The 13,596-nt window shown below is 43.3% G+C and overlaps 1 protein-coding gene across 1 annotated transcript in view; it reads left to right on the forward strand.

Annotated features, from left to right (window-relative positions):
- dnmt3ba (DNA (cytosine-5-)-methyltransferase 3 beta, duplicate a) overlaps nucleotides 1-10,624 on the forward strand; it is a 44,766-nt gene extending 34,142 nt beyond the window's left edge. Inside the window, exons 21-26 of the mRNA XM_056274931.1 lie at nucleotides 5,125-5,215; nucleotides 7,654-7,802; nucleotides 7,904-7,989; nucleotides 8,102-8,171; nucleotides 8,357-8,475; nucleotides 10,474-10,624. Of these exons, the coding sequence (XP_056130906.1) occupies nucleotides 5,125-5,215; nucleotides 7,654-7,802; nucleotides 7,904-7,989; nucleotides 8,102-8,171; nucleotides 8,357-8,475; nucleotides 10,474-10,624 (666 nt within the window). The remainder of the gene's footprint in view (nucleotides 1-5,124; nucleotides 5,216-7,653; nucleotides 7,803-7,903; nucleotides 7,990-8,101; nucleotides 8,172-8,356; nucleotides 8,476-10,473) is intronic.
- The last annotated feature ends 2,972 nt before the right edge of the window (nucleotides 10,625-13,596 follow it).

The raw sequence follows: 13,596 nt of genomic DNA on the forward strand, positions 1-13,596 counted from the left end.
TCTCTCTAGTAGAGACAACACATCTGTAACTGCGAAACAGTCACCACACAATGAGGCTGCTTTGACTGCAAATGCAATAGAGTTAACTGCTAAGCTAGGCTAAGCTCGAAGCTAGTAACAAACTAGGAACGAGAGGCTGCTTACTAAACACAGGAGTCATTTGAGAAAGAAAACTGGAGAATCTAGCGATAAGTGAACTAAGCACAGAAAAAAAGCTAAATCAGTGGGACAAATGAAAAGGGGTAGGGCAGAATATAGAGAAGAGATAGTAAGAGAGTAAACGGCAGTTATTGATCTCATGAAGCCGACTCTTTAAAGTGGAAGCCGGAAATAGCTGGTCTGGGAAAGGGGGCGCTAGATGAAGATGACTCTCAGATTTACATAAACATATCACCAGGGGACTATAATCCCATACAAACACTGAGTAAGTGCATTGAACCAATTGGATGTCTCGGCATTTTCTTCAGTTAAACAAAGATAAAACTGAAGTAATCATCTTTGGAGCCAAGGAAGCATGATTAAAAGTCAGCATTCAGCTACAATCAGTAATGTTAAGAACCACAAACCAAACAAGAAAACTTGGTTTAGTCATGGACTCAGACCTGAATTTCAATAGCCACATTAATATAATTACAAAGTCAGCCTACTATCACCTGAAGAATATTTCAAGAATTAAAGGATTTATGTTTCAGCAGGATTTGGAAAAACTTGTCCAAGCATTTATCTTAAGTCGACTCGACTACTGTGAGTGTCTTTGCAGGTCTCTTAAAAAAATATATAAAAAATCAATCAAACAGGTGCAGCTGATTCAGAATGCTGCTGTTCAAGTCCTTACTAAGACCAAAAGAGTGGTTCACATCAGTCCAGTTCTGAGGTCTTTACACTGGCTTCCTGTCCATCAGAGAATTTATTTTAAAACTCTGCTCTTGGTTTACAAAGCACTGAACGGTTTAGGGCCGAAATACATGTCTGATCTTCTGCTGCACTATGAATCATCCAGACCACTCAGATCATCTGGGACAGGTCTGCTTTCTGTCCCCAGAGTCAAAACTAAACATGGAGAGACAGCTTTCAGTTTTTATGCACCACATATTTGGAATCAAAGAAGGTTGAATCAGTTCATCTGGGCACAACGTTTATTGAGAGAGAAACATTTCATCAATTGTCTAAGTGACCTCTTCAGTCTTAACTGACTGCAGGTATCCCCACCCTTATAAGCAATACAGTGGCATAATGACTGAAAACAAATGGTTTCATATGTAAATTATCGTGAGCATTAACTTGAGTTTCAATGGCCATGTGTACTGTTCACAGAGGATTGGAGAACAGTTGTAATCACAGCATTGTAAGATGGTGACAGATGTACTCTTAGCCCCCGCGCCCCCCGGTTCAGGGATGGTCGTTCCCTCTTCACATAGATGGCCTCTTTGACGTCCCGTTCAAATCAGCGTTCCTCCCTATCAAGGATGTGCACATCCTCATCCTTGAAAGAGTGGACACTGGCCTGTAGGTGCGTGTAGACCAGCGGTGGCTAACCATGTGCCATGGAGAGCCATGTGTATGCAGGTTTTCATTCCAACCCGACTCCACACCAGGTGATTTCACTGATACATTCTTCGTCTTTGGTTGAAGGGTTGTTAATCAGTGAAATCACCTGGTGTGGTGTCCGGCTGGAATGAAAACCTGCACACACATGGCTCTCAATGGCACATGGCTAGCCACCCCTGGTGTAGACTGTGGAGTCCTGGCCTGACATGTTAGATGTTCTGTGATGTGCCATCCTCTTGGCCGTTTGGTTTCCCTAATGTACAAGTCACGGCAATCCTCCTGGCACTAAACCTTCTTTGACTGTTAAATTGCAACTGGTGATGGGGACATTTGATTGTTGATGTTTACCATAAACCAACACATACTGATCAATACTTAAGATTTGACTCTCATCACCCACTGGAGCACAAACTAGGAGTCATCAGGACACTGTACCACAAAGCTGACACCAACACAGCGTCTGGGGAAGGGGAGAAATCTCACATTAAACAGGCCCTGGTTAAGTGTGGTTATCCTAACTGGGCGTTTGTTAAAGCCAGGAAGACGCCCAAACAGTGCATCAGCTGATTAAAGAGAGGAGAAGGACCACAGCTGCCTAAGCGTAAATCAGTGGTGATTCCGTATGTAGCGGGAATGTCGGAACAGCTGAGACGCGTATTTTCCGAATGTCACGTCCCAGTTGCTTTCAAACCACAAAACACACTGCGCCAGAAATTGGTCCACCCCAAGGATCAAGTCCCTCGACACAAACAGGGCCATATAGTGTACACTGTTACGTGCCAGGAGGATGGCTATGACTGGTACCTCGGGGATCAATATAGTATATCAAAATCAAATCAAAAACAAAAAAACACCAAAAAAAATAGACACTGGTCAAGAGGATGGCACAACACAGAAGATTTAACGTGTCAAGCCAGGACTCCACAGTCTACACCATCTACAGGCCAGTGGCCAGTCTTTCAAGGATGAGGATGTGCACATCCTTGATAGGGAGGAACGCTGGTTTTAATGGGAAGACAAAGAAGCCATTTATGTGAAGAGGGAACGACCATCCCTGAACCGGGGGGGGGGGGGCTAAGAGTACATCTGTCACCATCTTACAATGCTGTGATTGCAACCGTTCCCATATCCTCTGTGAACAGTACACATGGCCATTGTAACGCTAGTTAATACTCACGGCAATTTGCATATGAAACCGACTGTTGGTTTCAGTCGTTATGCCACTGTATTGTTCATAAGGGTGGAGTATTTGCAGTCAGTTGAGACTGAAGAGGTCACTTAGGTGAGTGATGAAACGTTTCTCTCAATAAACATTGTGTCCAGATGAACTGATTCACCTTTTTTTTTTTACTTTCTTACCTGGATTATTGAGCATGCATGAAGACACATATCTGGAACAAACTCCCAGAAAACTGCAGGTCTGCTGCAACTCTGTTCTTTTCATTCTTTTCGCCCTCATTTCATTTTTACACGTGCCTGCACATTGTTTTTAATGACAATACATTTAATTGAATTTTAAATCTAGGTTGAAGACTTTCCTGTTTGCCGCTACCTACAATTAAATAAAATTTTAAACTTTTGATTATCATCTTACACTGCACTGTTACTTTTTCTCTTTTCATTTGTTTTTTATATGTCTTTTTCTTTTTATTGCCTTATGTTGCTGAAATGTGCTATACAAATAATTTTGCCTTGCCTTGCCTAAATGATAAATGTTGGTAATGCCCAAACTTGGCTTGATTTGCGTTTACATGATTTGGCTTAATTTGATTGGATTTTTTGAATGGTTTGGAGAAACAGTGGGTCAGGCCAAACATAGGGATTGTGACTGTCTTATTCTACAAACCCCAATTCCAATGAATTTGGGACGTTGTGTAAAACGTGAATAAAAACAGAATGCAATGATTTGCAAATCCTTTTTGACCTATATTCAATTGAATACACAACAAAGACAAGCTATTTAATGTTCAAACTGATAAACTTTACTGTTTTTTGCAAATATTCACTCATTTTGAATTTGATGCATGCAACACGTTCCAAAGAAGTTGGGACAGGGGCAACAAAAGACTGGGAAAGTTGAGGAATGCTCAAAAAGCACCTGTTTGGAACATTCCACAGGTGAACAGGTTAACTGGAAACAGGTGAGTGTCATGATTGGGTATAAAAGGAGCATCCCTGAAAGGCTCAGTCGTTCACAAGCAAGGATGGGGCGAGGTTCACCACTTTGTGAACAACTGCGTGAGCAAATAGTCCAACAGTTTAAGAACAATGTTTCTCAACGTACAACTGTAAGGAATTTAGGGATTTCATCATCTCCAGTCCATAATATCATCACAAGATTCAGAGAATCCGGAGAAATCTCCGCACATAAACGGCAAGGCTGAAAACCAACATTGAATGCCCGTGACCTTCGGCCCCTCAGGCGGCACTGCATTAAAAACCGACATCATTCTGTAAAGGATATGACCACGTGGGCTCAGGAGCACTTGGGGAAACTGTCAGTTAACACAGTTCGTCGCTACATCTACAAGTGCAAGTTAAAACTCTACCATGCAAAGCAAAAGCCATATATCAACACCACCCAGAAACGCCGCCGGCTTCTCTGGGCCCGAGCTCATCTGAGATGGACTGATGCAAAGTGGACAAGTGTGCTGTGGTCTGACGAGTCCACATTTCACATTGTTTTTGGAAATCATGGACGTCGTGTCCTCCAGGCTAAAGAGGAAAAGGACCATCCAGATTGTTATCAGCACAAAGTCCAAAAGCCAGCATCTGTGATGGTATGGGGGTGTGTTAGTGCCCATGGCATCATGGGTAACTTGCACATCTGTGAAGGCACCATTAATGCTGAAAGGTACATACAGGTTTTGGAGCAACATATGCTGCCATCCAAGCGACGTCTTTTTCAGGGACGTCCCTGCTTATTTCAGCAAGACAATGCCAAGCCACATTCTGCACGTGTTCCAACAGCGGGGCTTCGTAGTAAAAGAGTGCAGGTACTGGACTGTCCTGCCTGCAGTCCAGACCTGTCTCCCATTGAAAATGTGTGGTGCATTCTGAAGCGCAAAATGCGACAACGGAGACCCCGGACTGTTGAGCATCTGAAGTCGTACATCAAGCAAGAATGGGGAAGAATTCCACCTACAAAGCTTCAACAATTAGTGTCCTCAGTTCCCGAATGCTTATTGAGTGTTGTTAAAAGGAAAGGTGATGTAACACAGTGGTGAACATGCCCCTGTCCCAGCTTCTTTGGAACGTGTTGCAGGCATCACATTCAAAATGAGTGAATATTTGCAAAAAAAAACAAAGTTTTATCAGTTTGAACATTAAATATCTTGTCTTTGTAGTGTATTCAATTGAATATAGGTGGAAAAGGATTTGCAAATCATTGTATTCTGTTTTTATTTACATTTTACACAACGTCCCAACTTCATTGGAATTGGGGTTTGTAAAACAACATAAATAACTCAAGTTACAACCATATAAAGTATGTGGTCTGCATGTGCTCTTCTCATTCCTGGTGTTTACATCCATTTCAAAATGAACTAACCTTATTTGGCCCTGTCATGGTTGCAGCTGGCTGAATGGGGACCATTCGACCTTCTGATTGGAGGCAGTCCGTGTAATGATTTGTCCATGGTTAATCCAGCTCGAAAAGGATTGTTTGGTAAGGGGCCTCCAAGATGACAATGTTTAATTTTTCTCAGCTATGTATTTATATGTGTCCGCATTCTCGGCACAAAGTCAAACACGTTTTCGGTGGGTGTCGGTCTCCGCCAAGGTTGTCCCTTGTCTCCGATTCTGTTTGTGATATTCATGGAGACAGGATCTCAAGGTGCAGCCAAAGTGAGGAGTGTGTCCTTTTTGGGAACCTCAGAATTGCATCTCTGCTCTTTGCAGATGATGTGGTTTTGTTGATTTCATCAGAACGTGACCGCCAATGCGCACTGGGGCGGTTTGCAGCTGAGTGTGAAATGGCCGGGATGAGAGTCAGCACCTCCAAGTCTGAGGCCATGGTTCTCTACCGGAAAATGGTGGAGTGCTTCCTCCGGGTTGGGGATGAGTTGTTGCCTCAAGTGAAGGAGTTCAAGTATTTCGGGGTCTTGTTCACGAGTGAGGGTAGGATGGAGCGGGAGATTGACAGTTGGATTGGTGCAGCATCAGCAGTAATGGGGACATTATACCGGACTGTTGTGGTGAAGAGGGAGCTGAGCCGGAAGGCAAAGCTCACAATTTACCAGTCAATCTTCGTTCATACCCTCACCTATGGTCATAAGCTTTGGGTAGTGACTGAAAAGGTGAGATCGCTGCTCCTTCGCATCGAAAGGAGCCAGCTGAGGTGGTTCGGCCATCTGCAGATGGGCTGAAGATGAATGAATGAATGAATGTGTTTATATGTGAACACAATATCAGAAATAAGTAAGCAACTGATAAAGTAAGGACACACATTTATGTTGTCCTATACACTAAGAATTCGCAAATGTTTTCATACCTTGAACCACCTGGAAAAGTGCTTGTTCTCCAATGAACCATGAGGAGTTTTGTGGAGCAAAATAAGCACTGTGGGATCATGGACATTTCCCTCTATATTATTTATCTGTTATAAGTTATTTTCACTCTTCAAACATTCTGTAATAATGAAGAAAAGGAATAAATGCATGTCAACTAAAATGTTTTTGTTAAAAACTGGCACTTGAGAATATCCAACTACATTGTTATCAAACTGTATTATATGTCTGTGAATGTTCTCATTCATCCAGGTCATGGTTATCCAAAGGAATTGAATCGAGTGCAACTGTATTATAGTACATTTTGCACATTAAAATGCAGTGTGCTAAACGTGATGTTAAAGTGCACGGGTAAAAAGAAGGTAACAGTAAAAGAAGAAAACACAAAATGAAAACATCTGGCCAAGCAGATGTTTTCAGTACGTAGATGTCTTGCTCATCTGGGTTTAGTGATCCTGTCTCATCTAGGACATAAACCCAGTTCTTTGCCAGTGGGAGTCAAACACTCAGTTCTGTGACTCTTAACCCACTTCTGTTCAGGCAGGACTCGAACACCCCTCACATTGGCCATGGTGGCCAAACACCCAGTCAGTCTCCTAATATGCAAGCTCAGGTACCCAAGTTTAGTCAAGTGCAAATCATTATAGCGTTATTCCACATTGAATTTAACATTATTTTTTTGCTTTACAGTCAGAATAAACTGTATGTCCCGAGCCCCTAAATGGGTTTTAAACACAGCGAGGGACTTCTTCACCATCCAGGTCACCAAACCATATTCAGCTGAAGACTCCAAATATTTTCCGTGTGCACCACTTTTTTCTTTGATACAAGAAGCTTTTTGCTCTTTTTCATGTCATTTCAATCATTACTCTACAAACAATGGCTTAAAAAACCCTTTTATTTCTCTGAGATAATGGAACAAACGGACCGGACTGAACGATTGCACCCTCTACTGGACAAAAGCTAAATCATATGTTTTGATTTTCTTTGTAGTATTTCCTGCCAAAACTTTTATTTCGGGCATCCGGGTGGTGTGGCAGTCCATTGCATTGCCTAACGTGGGGATCGCCGGTTCGAATCCCCATGTTACCTCTGGCTTGGTCGGGTGTCCCTACAGACACAATTGGCCGTGTCTGCGGGTGGGAAGCCGAATGTGGGTATGTGTCCTGGTTGCTGCACTAGCGCCTCCTCTCATCAGTCGGGGCACCTGTTTGGGGTGGAGGGGGAACTAGGGGGAATAGCATGATCCTCCCACGCGCTACGTCCCCCTGGCGAAACTCCTCACTGTCAGGTGAAAAGAAGCGGCTGGTGACTCCACATGTATGGGATGAGCCATGTGGTAGTCTGCAACCCTACCTGAATCGGCAGAGGAGATGGAGCATCAACCGGGACAGCTCGGACGAGTGGGGTAGTTGGCTGGGTACAATTGGGGAGAAAATCCCCAAAAAGAAAAAAAACCCTTCATTCTGCGGCACATCTGCTCCTCGGCTGTGACTCCGCCAATTTGTTGGGACCCGTAGTTTGAAAACCCCTGATCTACACAATGACCAAGTTGTTGGACTTGCTTTTTGATGGCATTCTCTCTCTCTCGCTCCAGAGGGAACTGGGAGGCTGTTCTTTGAGTTCTACCGTATGTTGACCATGATGAGGCCTCGGGAAGATGACAACCGTCCATTCTTCTGGATGTTTGAGAACGTGGTGTTTATGAGTGCCAATGACAAGGCCGATATCTGCAGATTTCTCGAGGTGACACTTCTCTGAGTACCGATGCATAGTGTGTTGTCATCAGTATGGCTGGGGATAGGATGATTCAGTTTTGTATGTGCCCCCCCTCTCTCTTTTTTCAGTGTAATCCCATTCTTATTGATGCAGTGAAAGTCAGTCCTGCTCACAGAGCTCGCTACTTTTGGGGGAACCTGCCTGGCATGAACCGGTATGCACCAACAAAAATCCCCCTTTTTTTACCCATAATAAATGCTTTCACACTGAAAGAGAATTGATCCTGATGTAATTTCACGTTTATTTCTGTTTTTCTGTCTGGTCAGACCTCTCGCAACGTCTATAGATGACAAAGTGGGCCTACAGGGCTGCTTGGAATCTGGACGCCTTGCAAAGGTAGAGACTAACTTGTGGTATTTCGGGGTTGTATTCAGGCTTTCGTTTATAAGCTGACATTGAATTGAAATGTTAATGTTTCATGACCATGTATTGCTCAAGGGATGCTGGAATGTCTTTGTGCTGCTATGGTAAAAACACATTTTAAAATCTAATTGTAATTGCGTCTCCTCTTCCACCTGTAGTTTGAGAAAGTCCGCACCATCACCACAAAGTCCAACTCCATTCGACAAGGGAAGATGGGGCCGCTACCTGTCAGCATGAATGGCAAGGAGGACTATCTCTGGTGTACTGAGATGGAACAGTAAGTGTTGCAGGGTTCAGCACACAATAAGAGTTATGTTAAAAGAGTAGCTTTATTTGCTGTAACAGTTTGCTCTGAACTTCTGTACTTTGAACTGACATGTTTGTTCTTTAGGCTAACATTTGTCTAAGCAAATGTACTATGTTTGCAGGAATCATTCAAAATCTCTGATATCACATTTCTGACCGTTACCTCCTCGTGGATAAGTCTAAATCCAAGCCGCTACTTATGAGTGCAATGATTTCTAGGCTGCAAACAGTTCCACTGACATAAGACTACACAGTCCTTGAAAAAAAAGATAGAAAACATTAAAATGTCCAGCAGATGGTATTTTTGTCTGTCATTCCTAGCAGCAAGAGTAAAGCCAGGAAAAGTTGTTGGTGTATGTAATATGATAAAATAACAAAGACAGTCAAGACTGGATCCCTTCCTAAAGCATAGACAATGACTTCTTTCATTTGGTTGAAATATGGTGGGAGCAGTAGCAGTAGTAGTAGTAGTAGTAGTAGTAGTAGTAGTAGTAGTAATAGTAGTAGCAGGCCCAGCTCTAGACAACAGGGGGCCCTGGGCAAGATTTTCTTTAGGGGCCCTCCTTACTTTACCTGGAGCTGAGAACTATTAAATGATAAAACTATATATATATATATATATATATATATATATACACACACACACAGACACACACACACACATATATATATATATATATATATATATATTTTTTTTTTTTTTTTTTTTTTTTTTAATGAGGAATGAGGATAACAGGACAACCCTTTGAAGTTGTACTACCATAATGTGGCAAGAACATTCCTGCAATCTATAAAGTGGGCATAATCGTTGCATGACATTAATACACCAAGCACCCTTTTGTCGTTAACATGCCTTCATTCAATAGATGTTCATTAAGAATGATGCCCTCAGACCACAAATCAGAGGTCTCAGCAACATCCTCGAGGCACAAAGTCTCTATACTGTCAATGAAAAATGAGCGTGATGCAACAGGCATGTTGGCAAAAAAAACAAGACAACCCAGCCAACACCCAACAGCAGTCACACCATACAAACTAATCTAAAGTGACAACAAAGCTCTCTCAATGCATAGAAAAATGAATACTGTGGATGTGAGGTGTGAATGAGTAGATACACCAACAACATGAAAGAAACTAACGTTCTGTTATACACACACACAGTATCTGTAATTCCTCCAATAAGATGATTTACTGGTTGCCTTGAGGGCACAAACGGGGTATTTTGCAGTACATAGAAAAGAGGTTTCCAACATCCTTTAAATGGCACTGCCAGAATGACCGGAGGGATTTCATTACGCTTCATGGGCTCTCAATTACCCATGACAATATCCTGTACCTACCCAAATACAATAACATGTGAGTAACATGTGGCCAAACGTGACAAACAACAAAACCAGATTCTAGTTTGATACTAGGTTATCTACAATGCTGTTGGCTCAGCAAGTCAAGCCAACTTTCGTTTGTGTAGCCCAGTATCTCAAATTACAAGTTTGCCTCAGTGGGCTTCACAGCAACACAACATCCTGTTCTTAGACCCTCGCGCCGGATAAGGAACATCCATCCATCCGTTATCCGAATCGCTTCTGCTCTCAGGGTCGCAGGGATGCTGGAGCCTATCCCAGCAGTCATTGGGCGACAGGCGGAGAGACACCCTGGACAGGCCGCCAGGCCATCACACACACACACATACACACACACACATTCATACCTAGGGACAATTTAGTACGGCTGATTCACCTGACCTACATGTCTTTGGGATGCGGTAGTCTGCAGCCCTCCCGGGATCGGCAGAAGGGGTGGAGCAACGGCTGGGAGGGCTCAGAAGAGTGGGGTAAATGGCCAAGTACAGTTGGGGAGAAAAGGGGGGGGTATTGATTTTTGAAAGGGCTTGAAATAGTGAGGCTCAAAATGTGACGTTTGGCTTTTTTTTTACCCAATTGCTGATTCCATGCATGGTTGGCTTGTGCAGGATTTTCGGTTTCCCCAAACACTACACAGACGTGAACAACATGGGTCGGAGCCAAAGGCAGAGAGTCTTGGGTCGTTCCTGGAGCGTCCCGGTCATCCGTCACCTCTTCGCCCCGCTGAAGGACTATTTTGAATGTGAATCGGGACTCTGAGCGAAATCCTCTTTTTTCGTTCCTGCAACAGGTGACGACGCATCCAAACAGATAGTGCTGTGTCCTCCTCACCCGCCCCCCCAAGTCCTCCTCACCCGTTACCCGGTTTGTGATGAGAGAAGGGTTTCAGACTATTATATGAAATGTTTACTGATATCTTCTTTAAATTTAATAGTCAGTCAGACTTGCGATCAACTCTTTCAGAAGGCACTGACACTTTTTAAGTTTTCGTTCAACATAGGAGGCCTACTTCATTAAGTTATAGTGCTCCAATCACACGATACATTTCCTCAGTACTGTCGTCTACCTCACTATTTGGATCAGAATCCACAAAAATACCAGTATTTCTTATTTCTATTTAATTTAATGGATCGAATATGTGGATTCCATGGATGCATCGCTACATCTGGTTTTATATTGAAGTGATTTTTTTATATTGTTTTTTTTATCTGATGTAATCACATTTATCACCAATCATGTTGCATTTGATTGATTTTTTTTTACTTTTTTTTACAACTGAGAGCCAAGTCTGACTTTTTTTTTTTATATAGTTTTTAAACCAAATTACTTGATCTCTCTATGGTGCTCGGTAGTGTTTTATATTTCTAAAATGACCTCATTTGGTGGTTTAGCGTCTTTACACAAGTAGCTTGGTGGACTACTTAGCAACATTTTTTTTTATAGGATTTCAACGGCATTAGGTGTTTGTTTACTCACCCGAGATGACCATCACCGTGGGGGCGCCCCGGTGGCTCACCCGGTAGAGTGCGTACCACATAAGGCTGAGTCCTTACCACAGCGGCCTGGGGTTCGAACCCGGCCCAGGCCCTTTGCTGCTGCATGTCATCCCCTCTCTCTCCCCTGCCTTTCCCGTCTCTCTCTCTCTCTACTATCACTGTTAAATATATGCGGTAAATTCCCAAAAAAAAAAAAAAAAAAATCACTGTGAGTGTTAATGTACATCATAATCATGATTTCCGAGGGCACATGTCCGACACGACTAAGGCGACTTATCCCATTGCATCCCCAGGTAGCATCCGGATGTGGGCCACTTCAGGCAATGATGCGGCACTGATGGCCTTCTTCTGGCCCTGACAAAATGGATGTGAGCCTGAAGTGGCCCACATGTATAATAGCAAATATGGCCCAAATATGCCAAATCAAATGTGGGCCTTTTTTGGCAAAGATGCGGTGCTCTCAATAACATGTAATCTGGATGTGACCCTGAAGTGGCCAGTGTGGTAAATGGTGAATATGGCCCAAATATCACAAAACAAATATGGGCTGCCTTTGGCAAATATGTGGCACATGTGGCATTGCTATGGCTTGGTTCTGGCCCAGATCTGGCAAACAGGAGCGGACCGCCCAAGTGCCATCATTCCACGTGGTATGTGGGCCGGATGAAGTGTCGGGTGTGGGACGGGTCCGGGCCACATCAATTCTTCTATCTGGGTTTACACCTATTGTCGACAGCCAGTTTTGGGATGAGCACAGAGATGGAATCTCTGGGAAACAATTTTATTTACGCTGCCATTTGCACTTGCAGCCCCAATTCATCACCAGTAGAACCGCCTACAGGAGGGATTTAAGCGGTCAGGTTGCAGTCTATCCCCAACGCGTGTCGGGTGTGTTCACGGCTGTATTTTTTTATAACAATAAACAATATTCAATTGCTGTTACAAAACCCAAAAACCCAATTTAATCCCAGGTGTAAATGGGGGTCTTCAGGTGTCAGACCAGCTCTTGTACAAAGGCAGTGACTACGTTTACATGATGTTAGAAAAAGTGGATTTATTGTGTTGGTCCTGACTGAAATCGTACTAAATCGAATTTCTGGAAGTGGGACTAACACACCTAGATAACGCGGTCGGGGATGGATTTACTCTGGCATGTATACGCTTCAATCAGCCCCGAACTGGCCTAGGCGTTCTGCACATGATCCATAGTTCCCACGGCGGCCTTTCATCCAATAGCAACCAGCTGAAAGGGGGCGTACTGCCCCCTACCGTACCGTGGTCGGGACATACTTCAATAAATCGATTCTCTCCCGGTTCTTGTATACCGGGACAGTAGTCCACTTACATGGCCTAGTTGAGCTGTAACCGGAGCTCGACTCAACTGTGCATGTAAACGTACTGAGGTAGTACTACGACATCACCGTGGCCCGAGTCATGACGGATCACAGCCGAGGAATGCTCGCTGAAACGCTTTCATGTTTTGTAATTGTTAAGCTGCAAGTCATTTTGAGACGTTGCATCGATGCAGGAGATCTTCGACAGCGTCCCGTAACACTGTGAGGTTCCTCAACGTCAGGTTTCCCTTTTTACTTCTGTACTGCGGTAAATAGTCAGGTCAGTTTTTCAAATTGTCTTACAATAAAAACTGCGTTTTTCATCTTTGTATGCATTAACCTGTCCTTGATGCTTTTCAAGTGTGCCTAAAATAATGAATTGATTGTATGCAGTCCAGGTTATATTTAACTAAATGACTAATGTGAACCCTTTTCATTATTATTTGTCATTTTGTTTGCTGTTTGGCACAGCCCCTTGGTTAGGAAATAGTGTTTGAGTCTGTGTCATCACCCGATCCCTGTTTTACCATATCTACAACTACTGTTTGCCTAAACTGTGTATATGTTTATTTTTCTTTACCGTGAGTGTTAAATTGTGTGATTCAGACGGACACCAGCAGAGGCCTTACTGACGGGCGTGCCCTTCGGTTTTAATGAACACGAACCACTCACATCAGTTCATGTCCTGCAACAGACCCTCCAGATGTTGTCTGAGCCTCTCTGTTCCTAATCCAAGAAAACGTAACCAGTTCATCTGGATTCAACGTTTATTGACAGACACATTTCATCACTCATCCAAGACCCTGTTTATACTTGGTTTTAAAATGTGTTTTGGGCGATCGGATCACAAGTGGACAGCGAGACACATCGCCGTTTACACCCGTGTCTATCACGCGTCTCC

This window comes from Lampris incognitus, chromosome 2 (genome assembly GCF_029633865.1).
Source record: "Lampris incognitus isolate fLamInc1 chromosome 2, fLamInc1.hap2, whole genome shotgun sequence".
In the NCBI taxonomy this organism is placed as follows: Eukaryota; Metazoa; Chordata; class Actinopteri; order Lampriformes; family Lampridae; genus Lampris; species Lampris incognitus.